The sequence below is a fragment of the Acanthisitta chloris genome, unplaced genomic scaffold (assembly GCF_000695815.1).
Source record: "Acanthisitta chloris isolate BGI_N310 unplaced genomic scaffold, ASM69581v1 scaffold13597, whole genome shotgun sequence".
Taxonomy (NCBI): domain Eukaryota; kingdom Metazoa; phylum Chordata; class Aves; order Passeriformes; family Acanthisittidae; genus Acanthisitta; species Acanthisitta chloris.
The window spans coordinates 20212-40133 of record NW_008684374.1 but is presented as its reverse complement, the minus strand read 5'-3'; the positions used below and the strand labels follow the sequence as shown (position 1 = coordinate 40133).

The following is a 19922-nucleotide window of genomic DNA, read 5'->3' as shown; positions in this document are numbered from 1 at the left end:
ATTTATTGAATAGAATTATACCTGTGTTTATCTTTTCTGTTCCCATGCGTAAATATCACAGAATTGACCATCAAAATGTTTCTCATGGTCCAGAACTTTCAAAAATGTTGAATTTATGCTGCAGACTGTGTCAAGCCCTTAGCTGTAGTATTGTGAGTTTACGTGTGTAACTGTTTACGATTTTGTTGCATTTACTAGGTTTGCTGGGATGGGTAATCTTCTTAAGGTCCTTACCAGGGAAATTGAAAACTATCCACATTTTTTCCTGGATTTTGAAAGTAAGTTTATACAATTACAAGACAACAAGAGAATATTTTCCCTGACTTAACAGTGAACTGAGGAAAAACTTCTAAAATCTGATTGCTTACAGTGTGTGTTTTCCAGTACAACCAGTCTGTCCAAGTCCTTGTCTCTAAAAGCATTTGTTCACTCAGGACTCCTTTTCTCTTCCTTTTCTATTTTTCAGGAACCAAATGGGAAATCTTTTAAAAGTTCTCACTTGCACAGAGCTTGATCAGGGGCCAAATTTTTTCCTTGACTTTGAAAGTGAGCAAAGCTTCTTGCCTGGCTTGCCTTCTTTGCTTATTATTTCTAATAAACTGCATGCGCTTAGGCATCATAAAGCAATTCAAAAGGGATTTGCAAACAAATCAAATTACACTTCAGTAGGATATTGCTTTTTGATACTTAGAAAACGGTATAAAATTACTTAAATTCATTCTGAGCAGAGAAAGGGGCCAAAAGGGAGATATGCAAGTAAAACCTTACCTTAAATTTATGAGCCATTGTTAAATTCACATGTGAATGAACTCAACCTTGAGTTTCTTTAACAAATCAGGGTTAAAAAATAAATTACGGTTCTTCCTTGAAAGGAAATACACGTTGGAAATAAAAAGCTGAAAAAAAATATAAGCAGTGGAGGTGGCACCATTTTTGCCTGGTTCAGTGATGATTTAACTTGGATTATTATAGTTTCTAAAATGTAATGAAGTGATCAAAGTGTATGTGCTTGATTGCATCTCTCTTAATTGCATGGTGATCAGTTTGCAGAACAGTGTTTTGCATTCTAATATCCTTGTCACACCTGTATTTGATTCAAAGCTGTTTCAGTTTTGCTGGTTATAGTTTCACTGCATGTACTTCCAGACATTGTCATCAGATCCTTTAATATGGGTTTAATCTTTCTTTACTACATGCGTGAAATGCTTTTTATTTAAAATGCTAACAGTGTGTGATGTTTTGTCTCTTAATACCTCTATTCTAAAAAAAAATCCAACAAAAAAGTTTTGAGAAAAGCTTGTGTTTTTTAAATAGCTTTGTTTTGTAGCGTGGTTTAAGAGAGCGTTTCAGGAGGTCAGACACACATTTTGTCATCTTGAAGTAGTATTTTCCTTCAATCATTTATTCCTGAATTATTTTCCTGAAAAAATGTCGCTGACATGCTATGTGAGTGAGTGTGTCTGTGTGCGCTCTGAAGCACTGCTTCAAAAAGTCATTTAAACACATACTTAAATTTCAGGAAATTGTTCAAACATGCTTTCTTGGATGAGAGTGAGAGTGTATGACTGTAACTGTACACATATCTTAATCTTCTCATCTAGATCTTAATTGCCTCATTATGAAGAATCAGTTTTAAATGATGAAAAAAAAGTTAATTGGTTAGTTTGGGTTTAGGAGAAGGTACTGTGAGCTGTGTATCCCTTCTGTGTCTATAGAATTTGAAAACTTTGTTGTCATCCTGGGATGTCAAACCTTCATCCAAACCGCCACTTAATTTTTTTCTGTCAAACTTCTGAAGGCTTTGGAAGTGCTTTGTGGCTTTGCCAAACTATTGCAAAAGTTTTCAGGTGCTCTGAGCTTCCAGATTTAATCAGCCCCATTGTGTCCACTATGATAAGAAAGTGTTCCTGACCCAGGCTGCAGGCTTGGCAGGAAACAGGTGGTCTGGCAGTGGGATGCCTTGGTAGAGGCGGTGGTGAGAGGGGAAAATACCAGGTTTGTTGCCTTGTCAGTGAAAGTTGGTTTTATTCCAAAAGTGTGTTGCCAAGAACTGAATGGAGTGAAGCATCCTCCCCCATGGGAAGTGGTTAGGGCATGGTAGTTAGGCACATCTGCTGGGAGAGGAACAAAACTATCATCTTTGAATTTCAGTGAGTTTGATGCTCATGAGCGAAAGTTTAAAATGTTTTACTTGTGAAATGCAGTCCCAGAGGTTTTTATTGGCATAAAGTCTGTATTGAGTCAAAGGGACGTGTCTGAAGATGCCTGTGGTTGTGTGTTTCGGTCTCCTTTAATTGGCCATCGTGCAGTGCAGAAGCACACTCTCAGTTAGTAGACATAGGTCAGAGCCTGGTGTATGCTCGCTGGCATGTGACTTTCTGTGGCCTGAGCTGTCAGTTCAAGCTCACCGGTGAAACGATCACTACAGTTGGCCATTCAGAGTATGAGGGATATCCCAAGTTGATGCATTTACTGTATTAATTATTTTCATTAGCATATTGCTTTCTAGTTTTTGTGTGTTTTTTTCATTAGCTGGAAGCTGAAATCTCAAAGTCAGCACTGCTGCTGAAATGTTTAAAGAGTTTTTGGGTACTCCTTCCCTGGTATTTTTTTTTCTGCTCTTCATTTGGTATGTATTATATCTGAAAGGAGAGTCCTGTGACATACCTCTCCCTACTGCGTGTACAATGTGCCACACAAATACTGCTTTCAAACCCCAGGAGCAACCTTCTTCCTCGTATGCAGGGGGAGAAAAAACACAATCTGTCTTCATGCCTCAAAAAACAGAGGCTTTATGGGCTGATGATATTGGTCAAGAGTAATATGCGTTTATATAAAGTGGGAAAAGACATTAAGATGTTAACTTCATTTGGCAGTTGATTGGACAGCTGTGCTGCTCCCAAGGGGGTCATCCCACGGGTGGTACTTTGCCACATGGATTCATATCCTTGTGCTGGAATTGAGACATGCAAACACACGATTGCACCCATCATGAATGACAGCTGCGTGGGAAAATTAACTTGCTAAGAACTAGCTCTTAGAGAGACTTCATCAAATTACCACCTTGCCTCTTTTCCCCACCTACTATGTACTCTTCCAGACAGGTCAGGATGATGACATGGTTGGAAGAGCTCCAGCAGTGGCACATGAATGGGAACAGAAATGCAGGGCATGATGGCAAGCAGTTGTAAACATTTAGATATTTTAGGTCAGTCATGGAGCTACACAGTAAGGTCAGCATAGTAGCTTTTTATTTTATATTAGCCTTAACTAATACACATTTTGTAGGCTAAATATGTATAGGCCTTATATGTTATAAGGATGAGTTGTTCTGTGCAACAAAATTCAGTTTATTGTGAATTACTGTTCTTCAGAGCAGAATTCTGTTTTGATGAAAAATTTGAGAAGGACAATCTTGTATTGCATTTTCTGAAAAAAATCCATCATGGGCTTTTGTTTTAAAATACTTAGGGGAAAGTTGCTTTTCACCAATTGCACACTCACTTTTCTCTTACATGTTTTGCATCAACATGTTTTTTTTCATGTTTAACCAATACATCTGTTCTATGCAATTCTTAAGGTCCTGAAAAATGGGCGGGTAGGAACAGGAACACTTGGAAAAATGAAGTTTTCTCACTATATTCTGTTATTTTTCAAATTCTGCCATGTGCTGTGTTTGAAAATGGGAACGGATCATGAAAGGAAAAGAAACATAAGTTTCAAACTTCCACCTTTCATTTTTCTTGCTTTTTTTTTCTTTTACTAGCTATTTTAATTCTTCCCTGGAAAAGTTTAGGCTGCCAAAACACAAAACAAAACAAACCCAACACCCCCCAAAAAAAACCCCACAAACCAAAAAAACCCACAAGTTTAAAATCATCTCTTTTCCCCTGCTTTTCTGCAGCTGTCCACTTCATCAGGTTTTTTTTTTATTCCCCTTACTGACATTATTCTTCAATCCAAACTGGGAACCGAGTTTCTTAAGTCCATAGTCATACTTGAAAAAACATTTATCCAGCATTCATTTTGGTTAATGTGGTATAGCAAAAGCAATTCTGTTTGCTCCCCAGTAATCATTTTAGAGTTAGGCTGTTACTCTGGATCTGTGCAAGGAAAAGCAATTTGAAGATCCATTCAGTCCAGCCTTGAAAGAAAATGGGGAGAAATGAGAACTGTGGTTGTGTGGTTTCTCATATGCAGGTGAAAAAGCCTGTTCTTTGAGGTGAATTGCATTCAGCCAAATTGCTTTTTTTTTTAAGGTCTACTGAAAGGATTACATAAAGAAAAATTATTTCATCCTGCCTGGAAAGTACAGCGTATTGCTGTTTTACACTTCGGTCTTGGTGTGGGTATTCTTAATCAAACTGCTACTTACTGGATTTGATTATATACCACTTACTTTACCTTGATTCCTTCTTAGCTTTCAACTCAAAAATAATGTTAGGAAGAGTGAGTGCCTGGCAAGTCTTGAGTGTCTGTGGATTTCAGGATTTCATGGAGCCCATAGGGCAAATTCTCTTGAAATGGTTTTTATCAGATCAAGAGCTGTTTTTTTCTTTAGATGTTGACCTCATTTAAATTAGTCACAGATAAGTGAATTCTGTGTATTTGAGACTCTTTCCATAACAGTTTACAATTGCTCTTTTTTTGCAGAAAATCTGTTGTCAAATTTCTGCTGCCTTTTTCAGGCAAAGTAAATAATTCCACATGAATTCTTGGAAATAATTTGGAGGTTGAGGCAACGACCATTTATTTTGAAGTTTTTAGATTATTGGGAGAAGGTGTCCTTAAGTGACACCTTCAGTCCTATCCTCTCGTCAAATACTTTTTATAAGGTCAAACTCACTAACCTTAACATCATCAAGTTCACTTTTTTAAGTGTTAGCTCAGTGGGCTTGTTACCTGATCCTAATTTAATCCCTCTCATCCCCCACAAATATCAAGGATTCTTATTTTTGAGGATTCCCCCCCATCCCCAGAAAGATTCATGAAATTTTCAATTTGCATTGTTCATGTATGATTAAAGGGGTCTGTCATTAGAACATGTCTGGCAGCAGAGCAACTACCCACTTTTGGCATAATGGGATATTAATTAATACCCACACTGCACAGGCAGCAAAGCTGGGGATATAATCTGGGTTCAGCCTGAGGCAGGTTACTCTCGGTTCCTGTACTGCAGAGTGGCCTAAGTGAGAAGCTCCAGCTCAGCTGGAGAGAGTCTGTCCTCTCTGTATCTATCACGGAGCTGAAGCCTAGTGCTGATATCCCTGGCACAGCACCTTGCCTGTAGCAAGTATTAACAATTTAGTGAGCTTCACTTCGCTCTAGCTAGTTTAGAAAGGATGAATTTCAAAAATCTGTTGTAGCCTGAATAGGTTACTCTTTTGACTCAATTCTCTTTTTTTTTTTAAAAAAAAATGGAGTATATCAGGTTCTGGTACCCTCTGAAATGCATTATTCACTGTAGTTGTAATGCATTTGTTCTTTTCTAGGAGGTTTTCATCTAATTTTATCCTAGATTGGCATGAAAAAAAATAATTGCCATGGTGACAAACCTGAAATAGGACTTTAGCATTATGCAGTTACATATGTGTAATGCTCTCTAACTTGCTGGCTGATAGAATTATTAACCAACTTCAGCAGTGGACATGACAATAAAAGCTGAAAGCAGAGCCTGTGAGAGCTCTTGTTTAGCTCTCTTTCTTTTGCTAGGCTATTGAGGCCAGAAGGGTATGATAATTTTGTGGCAAATATGATTCCACATTCACTGAAATGCAAGCACTAACCAGCCTCAGTGGGAATCTTCTTAACCACCTGAGGGTGGAATAAAGTTCTGAGCTTTTGGTCTGCATTTTAGATTCAGAAAGGGTGGGTGAGCTGGAAGTGCTTCTTTTGGTACTGTCTTGTTACATCTTCATAAAAATTACTGAGATATTGTTGCACTTCATTTTGTATTGATAAAGGCTTCATATCCTTTTTATATTTTATCTTGTCCTATGCGTACTAATGTGTTACCCACCTACCAGTTTCTTTGGTTTTTCTGGTGCACTTTTTCTGAAGAATGAGGTCAATACCTTATGCAGATTTTCTGAAATAAATGACAGGTATTTTTCTAAGAAAGGAATGATGGGCCTGCTTTTGTGCCCTACCATTCACCTGAAATGCTTAATGCATCCACAAATGGATTGTAGTGTGTCCGGCTTTCCCCCCTTTTTTATAAAGTCTGAAGCTCCATCCAAAACATGGCATGACCATGTGCGAAGCTGAAAGAGAGCATGTGTTCATGGAATGGATAAATTATCATATCCTGGTTATTTCTGATGGAGCCAATGGAACTGAGTTTCTCTTCAGACCTGAAATTTTGGAATTTTGTGAGTAGAATCTGTGTATGGGACATTCGAGCCTGGTCTGACTCGTGTATTAATTTGATGTAGGAGTCATGTGGTTGTTTGGTTTGGGATTCACATTAGAAACATTTGGCCAAAGGGAGCTGAAAGGGTTTTCTGTGTTGTCTCAGTGAAGGCAGCATGTTCTGAGTGCTAATCATGAGCACTCTATAAACTCAGAGTTGAAATGCCGTGAGTCTGGTCATTATGGTAAGTCATTATTGAGAAGGCTTGCATTCACCATGGGTTAGTCAGTGGCAGTGGTTTCATTTATAAATGGGCTCAGGTTGCTTAAGCACACACTGGTTCTCTGGTGGTGTGGGGATAAGAGGTGAACACTGCCAAGCAGTGATTCCAGACTATGATTCAGGATTGGCTTTTTTTAGCTCAAAACAGAGAAAAAGCCTTTGGTATCATTGGAACAGAAAGCCAGTTTTAGAAGCCAAAATCCATCACTAAGAAATCTCTATTCCTGTTGGTTGTTGTTGCTATTATTACTGTTGTTGACAGCAAGATGAAATTGCTTTCAAAGTGATCCATTACAGTTGTTTTAACTGACCATTTTTGGCAAGATCTTCATGTAAAATCCCTTTTGAAACATGGCCAGGGCCTTATCAAAACATCTGTTTGCATAACTTATATTTCATAAGTAAGATGTGTGGGGTTTTTTAAAGAAAGCCTGAATCATCCTCCCTAGCTTCATTGTTAAGCTGAACACTTACAGCACAAATATAAACTGCTTCTGCAAATGCAAGCTAAGCCTGATGCTCTATAGCGTTTGCAGCCCTCTTCCTCTGCCTTCCTTTCCTTTCCCTCTTCCACACACCTACCTTTCTCCTGCTTCTCCAGGTGCTGGGATACTCAGGAAAGCTCAATAGGTTTCAAATATTCATCCTTCACTCAACTTTCAAAAGATGAATTGAGAAATTTTGAAAAAGGCTTAGAATAAAGGCTGTTACTAAAGGCCATTTTGAAGTCCCAAAGTTCTGAGGAGTCTTCAGCATTGACAAACAAATTGTAAAAAGTATCATAGAAGTACCTTGTGAATCAACCCATGCTTCAAGTGACCTGCACATGCAGATTTTACAATCATGAACTGTACTAACAAACTACTTATTCTCTTTTGTGTTTGTATTCACTGAAAATGTTATTTTAATTAACTTTTGTTGAACTGTTAAAATGTAGAGATTGATTTATTGGTGACTCCTACCTTCCCCTACTCTGTTGTATTTTATGTAACTGTTTAGCAAGATCACTCACTTTCTTCATTAAACTCAGAAGGGTTTTCTGTTTTGCTGCTTTATCACAAGGTGACAGACCCCTTATGGTGTATACCTGAGATTTTTTGCAGCTTGGGGAAAGAATCAGTCCAGAACACTATAAAGTTAATGTGACTGATAGATCAGTTCAACAGCCATATCCCAGCTAGGATGTTCCTGTTAGGGATAGTTTCTCCCTTTGGTGCTACTTTCCCTCACTTTTAGAAGGATAGTGGAATTTTTTAGTTACATGAAGCATTTTGGCTGTAAAACCCAGTTGAGTAAGCCCAGTTTGTGTTTACATTCACCTCTAAAATAAGATTAAGAAAAACTTGTAGAATAAAGGGAAAGTCAAATCAATGTTGTTTTATGTGCCCAGTATCATGGTGACATAGGAATACAGGAAATATTTTAAGTACTAGTTGCTTCAGAGTTGCAGACATGTAAAGCTCAACCATTTGTGTCCTGTTCATGCAAGGTCCATAGATAACTTGGAAGATTTAAACAAATGATCCTAACTTGAAACATCATGGAGGAAATGCTCTTTCCATGCACTCCATTGTGAACTCCTTCATTTGTTTCTCTTGGGGGCTGGGTAAATTAATCCCATACTGATACATGGGTAGAAACCCATGTCTGTTTTCTTAAGGAGAGTGAGAAGACTAAATAGAAAAGGTATTTTTAATATTTCTTGTCTATTAATGTAGATGTTTATATGATAGCTTCTGCTATCGAGTTTTGAACTGAAATTATCTCATTGCTTTAAATTCAAACATATAGTCTTTAAGTTCTAAGATTCACCTTCAAAGTAGTTTTTTTCTTGCATAAAAATGAAAATTCCATCTTTACAAGCTAATGCAAATCTAAGGGAAAAAAATACAGTTTCATCTCTGTAGAAATCTGCTGGGACAATGTCATTTTTCCTACGCATACTGACTGCAATCCTATATATAGGTCATCCAGTCTTTGGTCAGTTTCTGTTGCCTTTATGTTTTTAAAGCAAAAGAAGGCAGAATATCTCTACCTTGTCTAACCTGTCGATGTTCTGGGGATAACATCACTCCCTGGTGTCACATTGCTGTGTAAATCCCATAGGATAAGATTTGAAGGGGAGAATTGATCTACTTTCAAATGTCATTTCTCTGAACAATAAAGGTCTATAGGTCGCTCCCACCCTGAAAACAGATTATTGACAGAGCTGGATTTATTTTAGTCACAGGAATGATCTCTGACATACATGAGAAAAGTTTTATTTTTAACACTAGTGTATTTGGGTTTTACAAAAGGAGGAATAAATTACCCTGGTTAAGGAAGTCTGGAAGAAAGTCTGAGTGGCATAACATCCCACTGCTCATCCACTGAAAGGCCTGATTTTATCCCCAAGCTGCAGGAAAAGTGAACAATTCTTTGTAATCGAGCTGTGGAGCTCGTGAAAGAGAGGGATCTTTTTACTAAAGGACTGATGCATTATCCTATTTTCTAATAACATTGCTTTATGATACTCCTGCTCTTTAAAATGCTGCATTTTGAGAAGAGGCATTATGAGCCAGAGCGTACAAAAACTGCACTGTTTTTCCTTCCTTGCTATAAAAAGCAGAAACTTGGATGTTAGCAGAGTGGCAGTGCAGTATAATTGTGTATTAAATAAAACCACACTAGAATGGAGTTCCATGTTGTCAAGCTGGATATAATGTTAAGTAGAACTGAGTAATCTTGCCATTTGTATTGCAAGTACCTTTGATTTTGTGCATTTTGCTTTTCTGTTTCTTAGATGCACAGCCCACAGATGGAGAAAGGGAGGTATGGAATCAGATCAGTGCAGTTTTACAGGACTCGGAAAGTATGCTTGCAGACCTTCAGGCTTACAAAGGAGCTGGACAAGAAATTAGAGATGTATGTTTGTTAATGACAGTTCTTTGGCAGCGAAATCAAGCAAAGCTCAATGTGTTCCTTGCTTCTGCTCTCTATCCAGGCACATTCTATGAAATGACATGAAAATCTCATTAAAATTTTAGAGTGCATTACAGATTATGCCTAACATTCAATGCAAAGCCCTAATGTGAAATGATTAAATGATGGCTGTTGGAACTTCTTTTTGGTTTTCTGTTAGTAATTACTTTTCACTTTAAGAAACACCATTTCATATACCTTGTTTCATATATTTCATGGTAGAAGTCAAGTTGAGGACATGGAAGAAATAATACTCAGATGTCAGAAATACAGGATTAAAATAGTTGTTCTTCCATGTAAATGAAATAATGAATCACAGTAAATTATAACCTTACATGCACTTTAGAAGCATCTTATTCTATGAAACTGGTCCTGAAGTATAATTCTGAACTGTAACTTAGAATTTTTCTCAGGTGACCAAACCTTTTCCTGTATCAGCTTTGCAGTTACTGTTAGTGTGAGCTGTTGGTTACTTAAGAGCCTCCACTTGCTGAAGATTTCAAAAGCATCAAAACCGTAAATAGAAGGCTATTTCTGCAACCACAGGCATAGAAAAGGTCTTACCTGATGCTTTTACAATAGTTTTGCTCCCAAAAGAATATGGTTGAATATATTTCTGTATGTCAGTGGTGCATTGGAATGAATAAATCATTATGTTACAGGGGGAGAAGGAAGATTGAAAACATGGTATTTTTTGACTTCCTAATTTTCTGTTACTATGCAGTGTCATTTCTCAGAATTGTTATGTGTTTTTTAAATAATGTAGAATAATTCCAAACCACCTTTTGCTTGTTATTTACAGTTTTTTGTGATAATATTTTTCTTTTCAGGCAATACAAAATCCCAATGATATCCAGTTGCAAGAAAAAGCATGGAATTCAGTCTGTCCTCTTGTTGTAAGGCTGAAGCGCTTTTATGAGTTTTCACTCAGATTAGGTGAGCCCTGGTTTAGAATGTCTGTTTATTGGGCTATCTATATATAACGAAATAGAAAGTTTCCTTTTTCATAGACTTTTAAAGGGGTAATACTCTGCAATTGCATTTATCAAGGCATACTTTTAATCTTAATTTAATTTCAAAATTATGATAGTTTGTTAGTTTGTCTATATTATCTAGAGTACAAGCAAGGAATGTGATAAAACTATGAAGTTTTTCTCTGGTGTCCACCACTCTTCTGCTCTTCACTGGTTCATATTGAGCTAGTGCAATTTATTTTTTGTACTTTGGATCGTTTCGAGATTTAAAAGGAATGTAAACCAATAATATTTTGAGACTTAAAAAGGAATAACAGGGAGATTATCAATCAATTCTCTCACAGGGTGAAAATCCAAAGTTGGACATGTTGTACACTAACTTTGTCATCCATGCAAACACAAAAAGTTAAGTAATTACTCCTTGAATTAGGACTCTGGAAGAGGCCAAGTGTGCAAAAATATATGTATGAAGTGGAAAGGCTCCCAATGCAAGGGAATTCTTCTTCTACATCCTGCTTGCTAAGTCTTTTGGGGTTTGAGTTATGCTGGTAATTATAGCTGCAGGAGCTGAATTATATTGCTATCAGTGCCTAAGAGTGCCCTTCTAGTAACAGAGATGCCAGAATAATCTCTGTACTGAGCTGATGGCTAATTGGGGAAGATAAAAGAGAAAAAGTTGAATATCTGAATGCAGGAAAAATGCTTCATTTAGAATTTTCAATAGGGATCTCAGATAAAGGGTGATAAAAAGGGAAAAGTGGTATCAGTGATCGAAAATGGAAAGAAAATGGCAGATGTTGGAGAGGTAGGTGTCTTCGACTAATGTTTCTCACTTTTGAATAGTAAGAGCATTTCTGTTAGGGCTCTGCATGTTCAGAGTATTCCCTTCAAACACATTCTGTTTAGATAGCTACTTAAAACTTGGTCATAATGTGGACTGACTAGTATTTATTCTTCTGATTTTTATTTAGAGAAAGCCCTGCAGAGCTTACTGGAATCGTTGACATGTCCTCCCTACACTCCAACTCAGCACTTGGAACGGGAACAAGCTCTAGCAAAAGAGTTTGCAGAAATCTTACATTTTACTCTTCGTTTTGATGAACTTAAGGTTAATAGTCTTTTAATACATGCTGATTTTTGCCATGTATTTTGAACCAAAGCTGATTATTTCCCTTTTGTCTTCCTGGAAGATGAGAAACCCAGCAATTCAGAATGACTTCAGTTATTACAGGCGGACAATAAGTCGCAACAGAATAAACAATATGCACGTAAGTAAACAAACTGATCTGCTTCTCACACTGGGGCGTTTATCAGGATGTATTTATGCCATTTGTGGTATAGTTTCTTCTTTTCATTCGCTAGCTGTCATGTCCTCTCCTTCACACCAAGAGTTAATCCGCAGTCTGGATGAAGTAATTGGAGTGGAACTATTCGTGCAACAATCTGCTTGCTGACATGAACATGTACTGTATCTTTTTCTTGCTGCTGGCAAGATTTTAAAGAGCTTTACTGACTCTTTTTTCTCCTGTTTTCATCAGCTAGACATTGAGAATGAAGTGAACAATGAAATGGCCAATAGAATGTCACTGTTTTATGCAGAAGCCACACCAATGCTGAAAACACTCAGTAATGCAACAACACATTTTGTATCGGAAGTAGGTAATGGGGGAGAAAGGTCTAACACAAATGTTCTTGATTTTAGTTTTGCAAGATGGTTTACTGAACATTTACTTCTTTTTACCCTTCCAGAACAAAACGTTACCAATTGAAAATACAACAGACTGTCTAAGTACTATGGCTAGTGTATGTAAAGTCATGTTGGAAACACCGTAAGTTTTGTCTTAAATCTTGGGGGTTTTCTATGAGATAATTTGTATTTTAAGTAGCCAGTTGGGATAATGCAGTTTTTTTCCCAATGAATTTCTGTATCTTTGCCTTAAGTTGTTACCACTTTTGTGAACAAAGCATGACCTGGTATTAGAAAGCCTTGCTTCCTGTTTTAACTTCCTTATGATATGTGTCATGAATCAGCATTGAGTTTTGTTCAGGAGAGCTTACATGGTCAACCTGCATTTCAGCATAAGGTTAAAACACAAGTGTAATCTCATGCCCTCATAGGCTTCAGTGTCTGTCTTGGCTAACTATGGCCATAGCCAACCGCTGCCTCCTGTTTGCTTGTGCTGCTCAATTATTAGCACACAGAAGAGCGAAATTTTGGGTCTTCCAAGCAGCACTTTAGCAAATGATACACAGGGACTACTTCAAGAATATCTTCAAGATATCTTATTCTAAATATGAGAAAATTCAGCTATATGGAACCTGTACAATTGTGTTCGTATCTACTAGCGTAGATAATAGCCAGTGGGGGTTGCTGTCATTTAGCTGTGCATTTAGTAGAATATTTTTTAGGTTAGATGTGTCTTTGAGTAGAAAACACATATAAGATAGTGTCAAGGGAGTCTTCCTGCCTTTGAGTCATTCGTTCATGGTGCCATGTAAAGGGCAGAATTCTTGAGGTTTATGTTTGCTTATGAAAATTCTGGAGAAGTGTATGCTGGCAGTGGGACTCATCTCACAGTCCCAGGACATAACAGAAGTAGTAACTGAGAACTAACTTTATGTGTCAGCGCTTTCTTTTGGCACAAGTAGTGAAACAGAAAGTTGTGAGTCATCTACCGGAAGATTATTTGCTACATAATTCTAGTTGTGGGATGATCAAGCTTTATCACAACTAAATGCCTGCAGCCTTTAAATCTGTTTGTGTTATGATGCTGTGTAAGAATAAAAGTTGAGAGGTACTATAGTAAATATTTTAGTATTTTTAATGTTGCTTAAGTGAAAAAATCAAGTTCTATATTAAAAATTGACGTTTATATTGAAATATTTACATATTTCATTTGTATTTCTAAACTAATTTGTATTTAAATTAAATTTCTATTGAATGGAATGGCACTGAATGAATCAGTTATTATCTACTCAAAATAATATTCTTTATAATAAATATAATTCCTTTTTTCCCAGCTTCTGTTTTGTTCTGCTGTAGTTCATTTTGCATTTCCTGACAGTTGTTTCAGGGATTAGAGCTGATACTGAAAAGTTGGAGAAAAACTCTCTGAAATTAATTCAGACCAGTCCTATCTCATACACCTCCACATTTTAGATGTTCAGTGAACGTGGGTTGTTGAAGTTGTCTATGGACTTAGAAAAGCGAGAGACACCAGTGATTATTATGATCCACCTAGGTGAAGCCTGGAACTTACTAGCTGCAGAACTTAGACCCCACTTAACCGTTTCAAAGTAGGAATTGAAGCAAAAAAGAGTAGGGGTTAACTCTGAGGTCCCAGTATATTGTGTGTCTGAAGTTAAACAGAAGAATGATCAGTCTCCATCATATTTCATGAAGTTTTCTGTGAAGTCATCATCATAGACATTTTGCTGAACTGACGATCTGAACAGCAGAGGGGTATTAGAAGAGGTTTACATCTTTCTATTTGCTTTCTAACCATTCTTCAAAATTGACAAGGGCTTGCACAGTTCAAAGATCTTTAAATTCTTACTAAGATGCATCTTGAACCTTAGAATAGACTTTTGGTTCAGATTTCATGCACTCACAGTCTAGGGTGAAAAATTGTCTAGTTAAAAAAGAAACAAAAGACTGTTTATTTCTTTTGTTTGCTTTCCAGAGAGTACAGAAGCAGGTTCACCAGTGAAGAGACCCTTATGTTCTGCATGCGAGTAATGGTGGGCGTTATTATTCTGTACGATCATGTTCATCCTGTGGGAGCTTTCTCAAAGACATCAAAGATTGATGTAAGAGTGGCTTTTCTTTAATACTCTGTAGGTTTGAGAGTGCTAGTCTGCAGCTCTTTTTCAGCACAAGCTTATGACTTTGTATAAATCATTTTAATTACTTTTGAATAGCAAAATTTAGAATTTATCTTCACCTGTGTACTTGAATACATCAGCTTGTTTGAAAGTAAAATAAGTATCAGCTCTTTTTCTTTCTGTTTTCTTCCAGACACAGATAATCATTGTTTTTTGTTAGCTCTGCTTTCTTGCCAACTGTAGAGTTACACTAAAATAATTTTGTACTGCACCTCCCCTGGAATATGTTCTGTGGTCATTACTTTTTATTAATCATGTAATTGATTGATGTTGAAATGCTAATCTTTGGCAGTAGGTCTGTTACAAATACGCACATATTCAACATTGTCTCTGCTTTGCCTGAGATCTCAAGTAGCAGAACTGAAATAATACTGTTGTGATGTTGATAATGAGCCTCCAGTTTTAGCTTTGGCCTGGCCAGTCACAGGGAAATCAACCTTCTTTTTCTATTTGAGCAACTGCAGGCACCCATAAAAGAAGTACTCTGACTTTTCTACATGTTTTTACAAACCTAAACCTCATGTATGACTTCTTTCAGCAGAAATAAGCTGTTATTCATGAAAAAAGATGCCAAGTCTTTCTCTTTACAAGAGAGTCTGCTTTAAAAGAAAAGAAGAAGCATATATATTACGCCTTCCATGACACTGGGTCTTCATCAGAATTTTACATCTGCAGATATCAGTATTTTGCCACATCTCCTCTTTGACTCTGTACAGAGTGAAAGACATGCCTCAAAGAGGTGAATTGACTTGCTCAAGGTCATGAAGCTGATAGAGCCTGGGACTTGAATGCAGATTTCCTTAGTGTTAGTTCAGTCTCTTGCCTACAGTGGCAACACAAGTGAAATTTTTATAGGACCAAATATACAGTGCATGTAGTTTGTTTCTCATGTTTGTCCTAAAGCCCTGTAATCTTACAGGAAAGTTGTAAATGGGAGGCATGGCTTAGTTTTTAAAAACGAGTGCATGGTCCCAAATCTTGATTTGCCTAATTAGTTTAGTGATTCTTCTCTAATGAAAAAAATTTCTAATATTTCAGATTATGAGTTTGTTTTACTGTGGAAAAGAGTTCTTTCCTCCAAACTAGTTACTTCTTGGGAACCAGTTCAAGAGAATTTCAGGGACAATGGAGCATATTACCCTTTCCTTACCCTTTTGGGTCTGGAGAGTGTATTTCAGGCTGTTAATTACAGACTCCTGGGTTAGACGTCCTACTGGCTTCTCTTTTTGACTGTTTTAGGGATTCTGATTCTAACAAAACCAAAAAATAATTGTTTGACTTTTCATCACCTTTACGTTAGTCTGATCTGATCTGATCTGATGGGGCTTGTAATGAGTTCATCTACTTTGGGAAAAGTAACTGTGTCACTTCAAAGCATGAGCTGTTACTCTGAGAATTTTGTCTGCTATTTGCAAAGTTAGTTATACCTTCCAGGTACAAATCCGTCAGCTGAGCAGTGATCAGTGTCAGTTAGGTTGGCCACTGTGAAGGAGACTGAGCTACATTTTCTGAATAATTTTGTTGGCAAAAAATGGACCTTGACTTCAGTTAAGTACTTCATCATCCACTTCCTTAATATAATGCAGAGGTGCTCTTTAGCTGCAGAGGAAATACTGGCGTGTAGATTTAGCACTCTAATGTGACTTGGAAAATGAGAAGATTCAGATCTTGACTTGGCCATGTCTTTATATGTTGTTTTGAATAAGATGGAATTAGTTCAGACTAATTTCTGGATAGCTGTATTAGATGTCTTCATAGCAGTGGGAAGAAATCGGTACTTCAGGGACAGAATTCATGACATATGAAAGTATATTCTGAATAGGTTAGAAAAGTTTCTTGTTTCTCTCTATTGACTAGATAGGGAGTCTGTACAGTGGGTCAAATGACTTCTACCCTTGATTTCTGTGCTTAATTTCCTCTTCTCTAACTTTGGACAGAGTTTCAGCTTGTTTTTACAGTCTTCACAAAGGTGTGCATTCAGTGTGGTGTTTAAAATGAACATCATGGACTTCTTATCTCAGATTCAATTTGTAACCACTAGTTATGAAACAAATAGTAAGTTATCACCAGTTAGGTTTCCAACTAAAAACCAAATGCTGAAAATTACTTCATTATGTGCAAACATAGAAATCAAAGTTGAAATGTTTTTTCTAATAGTTGCTAACAGCAATGACACGGAACTCCCAAAATCTCTTCTTTTTTTTAGCTGTTCTTTATTTTTATTTTTTGTAAATGGAATTGGAGGAATCATGTGCAAGTTAAGATACAGACACTTGATATATAATTTACTTGCTACAAATGCTTATTAAAGTAGATGCTTTCTCCAAAATTAGGTTTTTAACTTAGAGGCAATTTTTAATAAGTTATAATGCTTTTATGTCATATAAAGCAGCATTAACACTCTGTAGGAAAGAAAAACCTGCCTGTACATGATTTTCAGTTAGTGCAATTCATATGTTATTGTTCAATAGTGGCATGCTTCTGTTCCCAGATGAAGGGATGCATAAAGGTTTTAAAGGAACAACCACCTGACACTGTGGAAGGACTTCTGAATGCTCTCAGGTATGTTTGGTATAATTCTGTGATTCAGGCTTCTCTTCTTTTCTCTTTTTCTCTTTGTTTTTCTCCCAGTCTCTTCATATTTAAAGACTCTTCACCTTAGAATCTTGGTGTGTTAAGCTTGTTCTTTCAGATTTGCCTTCATCACCTGGGGTTTTCTTAAGTACTATTAATTTCTTTCAATTTCATTTCACTTTGGTAAGCAATGATTATTAATATTCTTGTCAGTATGTCTAAGCTAAGGTTTGTTATATAAAATAGCAACTAGAACATTTTAGAATCAAAGCGTAGGATCTATTTTAGAATCTTGGTGTGTTAAGCTTGTTCTTTCAGATTTGCCTTCATCACCTGGGGTTTTCTTAAGTACTATTAATTTCTTTCAATTTCATTTCACTTTGGTAAGCAATGATTATTAATATTCTTGTCAGTATGTCTAAGCTAAGGTTTGTTATATAAAATAGCAACTAGAACATTTTAGAATCAAAGCGTAGGATCTATTTCTCAAACCCTTTTCCCTTCTCTTTCCCTCTTAATAAGACTTTTTTTTAAAAAAAAAATTCACTAAGTGATACACATCAAGAAAACAGCATCCAAAATCCCAGTCCTGTAGCTAAGTGTTTACGGTTCTGCCTTGAGAAGCAAGACAGAACAGTCTGACACTTCTCTGAAGCTGAGAAGGGAGTCTTTGTACCAAGTTTTTCAAAGCTGTGTTGAGTTCTTTAGGTGTTGAATGCTTGGGTAGAGTGAGAACTGCACCTCCATGTTTGCTTATCATGTCTTCTGAATTGGTGTGGAGTTAAATCCTACAGATATTAGGTATGTTTTGAGCTTATGTGATAATCAATCTCCCTATGAACATTAGCAGTGGGGAATGTTTGGGCTTAAATGGAAAAAACCCATACTAAAGCTCTTCAGTCCTCCCAGGATGTTTAAGAAACCTGCTTAAAGTTATAGATTATGCCAAAATTCAGTCTAGATTCCTAAGTACCTTTAGTATTTACTGGTTTTATGTCTTTCCATGATTTTGCTTCTTTTAAGACTTTTAACTGAAAAAAAAAGGGGGGAGGGGAGATAATTTTGGCCCAAAATTATGGCAATGTCATAGATAGCAAACAGGATGTAGCCACAATTCTCCACCTTTTAGCAAGGAATAATTTACTGCAACGGGTATTTAGAAGATGAAGATCACCAGACTATTACCAATTAAATTCCAGTGATCAGTGACTAGAGAAACGTGTACATTCCTCCTTTATGTAACTGAACTGTGCTGATTTCAAAAAGGGGCTCTAAGTTTTCAGACTTTCCTAATCCCTGTTCATTTTATAAAATACTGTTTTAACTTGTAATTTCTAGGTTCACTACAAAACACCTGAATGATGAGTCTACTTCAAAACAAATTCGAGCTATGCTGCAGTAGTATCGTGAGACAAGTAGATGTTTGTATTGATGACAGAAGATGTGTATGTTTACATAATTTAATACAGTTTGATGTTAATACTTGTGTGTATTTACATAACCATTTTCTTCACATTGCTAAAATATATGAACCTGTTCATAACCTGACTGACTTTATATAATGCAGCCTAAGTTTTTATGCTAGCCTTTATTTTTTGACTTTTAAAATACTTTTTTACTTAGATATTTCAGTTACGACAGTTTATCTGTGCATTTTAATCCTTAAACACCTTCTCTATCAGAGAGGTAAGTAGTGTGAAGACAAAACGGAAATCAAATAAACTGAAATGTCAAAGATACCACAGAAAAGGAACTTTAAAGAAGGAGAATGTTAATGTAAGAGAAAGTAAAAGTCATTGGATATGTTTTAAGAGCATGTGCACATTTTTTTTGGTCAGTTTTAGGATCTCATCAACCTAGTATCAATAGGAGAATACCTGAATGCTTGTCACTCTCATAAAATACATTGTCTTTCCTGTAATAAGTGGAGAGCCACCTAATTTTAAGGATTATGTGCTGGCTAACATCCAAAAACAGATTGCAGAAAGGTAATTTTACCTTTTTAATTAAATATGACCTGTACTTTTCAACAATTGAAGAAATTAATTTCCTTTTTAAGATTCTTTATAAATAAACAGAAAATGTGTTTTCAGACCACTGATAGATTTTGAAAAATCTGTATAATTTTATTAGATTTAGAAAGGAAAGGGAAGATATTAACGCCTTGACTTAAGTGGAAAGGGTTTGTCAGTGTAAATATGTCATGATGAACATTAACTCTCAGACAACTCTAGCCAGTAAGTAGTTTTTTGCTGATCTAAACTGGTACACTCTTCTGTAGCAGCAAACTTCCCTGGTGTCAAATTGTCCTGATCAAACTGTGGATGATATAAACAACTTTTAAGAGCTGAGCTGTTACTAGGAACTTCATCAAGTTTCTAATAGTGTTATTCATTAGATAATTTACAGCCAACACAGAAATATCAGTTGACTGCTCTCCATTGGTTGAGATCTGATTGACCCTTCAAGGAGTTGAGTTCCTTGCTGAGTTTTTCTTACTTTCTAGTAAATTTTCCAGTAAATGGAATATAAATACTTTGCCAAAAGCAGCAAAGTGCTCGTGCTCTGTTAAGTGTGTCTTCTGGGTGGTCTGCAGTTGCTGTACATACTCTTGCAGAGGTCACGTTCTGAAAATGTGTTTGATTTTGTGTACTTTGCTTGCATGTATGTGTGAAAACTCCAGTGCTTGTGCACAGATTCAGATTTGTATTTGCTTATTCCTGTGTACATAAATCAGGGTTTGTGTACTTTCACTGGAATTTTCATGCATATCACTTCTAAAAGCATTACCATAAGACTTTGAAGATGCATTTGGTCTGCTGGAACTCAGCTGTGCTGTGACAAATCGGGTCATTGTACTCAGTCCTTAAGCAGTATTAATATCACAAGTTCTT

General features: G+C 36.5%; 1 protein-coding gene across 2 annotated transcripts; it reads left to right on the top strand.

The window, feature by feature from the left end:
• Window positions 1-202: 202 nt before the first annotated feature.
• On the top strand, window positions 203-19160 carry FAM49A (family with sequence similarity 49, member A). 2 transcript variants are annotated; one of them, XM_009079316.1, is made up of 10 exons: window positions 203-278; window positions 9417-9538; window positions 10426-10531; window positions 11541-11677; window positions 11760-11837; window positions 12108-12224; window positions 12319-12398; window positions 14253-14379; window positions 16946-17016; window positions 18367-19160. In XM_009079316.1, the coding sequence occupies exons 1-10, from the start codon at window positions 209-211 to the stop codon at window positions 18428-18430; spliced, it is 972 nt and encodes a 323-aa protein (XP_009077564.1). In that variant the 5' UTR covers window positions 203-208; the 3' UTR covers window positions 18431-19160. The 2 variants fall into 2 exon arrangements, with proteins under 2 accessions (XP_009077564.1, XP_009077562.1); XM_009079314.1 differs by lacking the exon at window positions 203-278 and adding an exon at window positions 474-546.
• The last annotated feature ends 762 nt before the right edge of the window (window positions 19161-19922 follow it).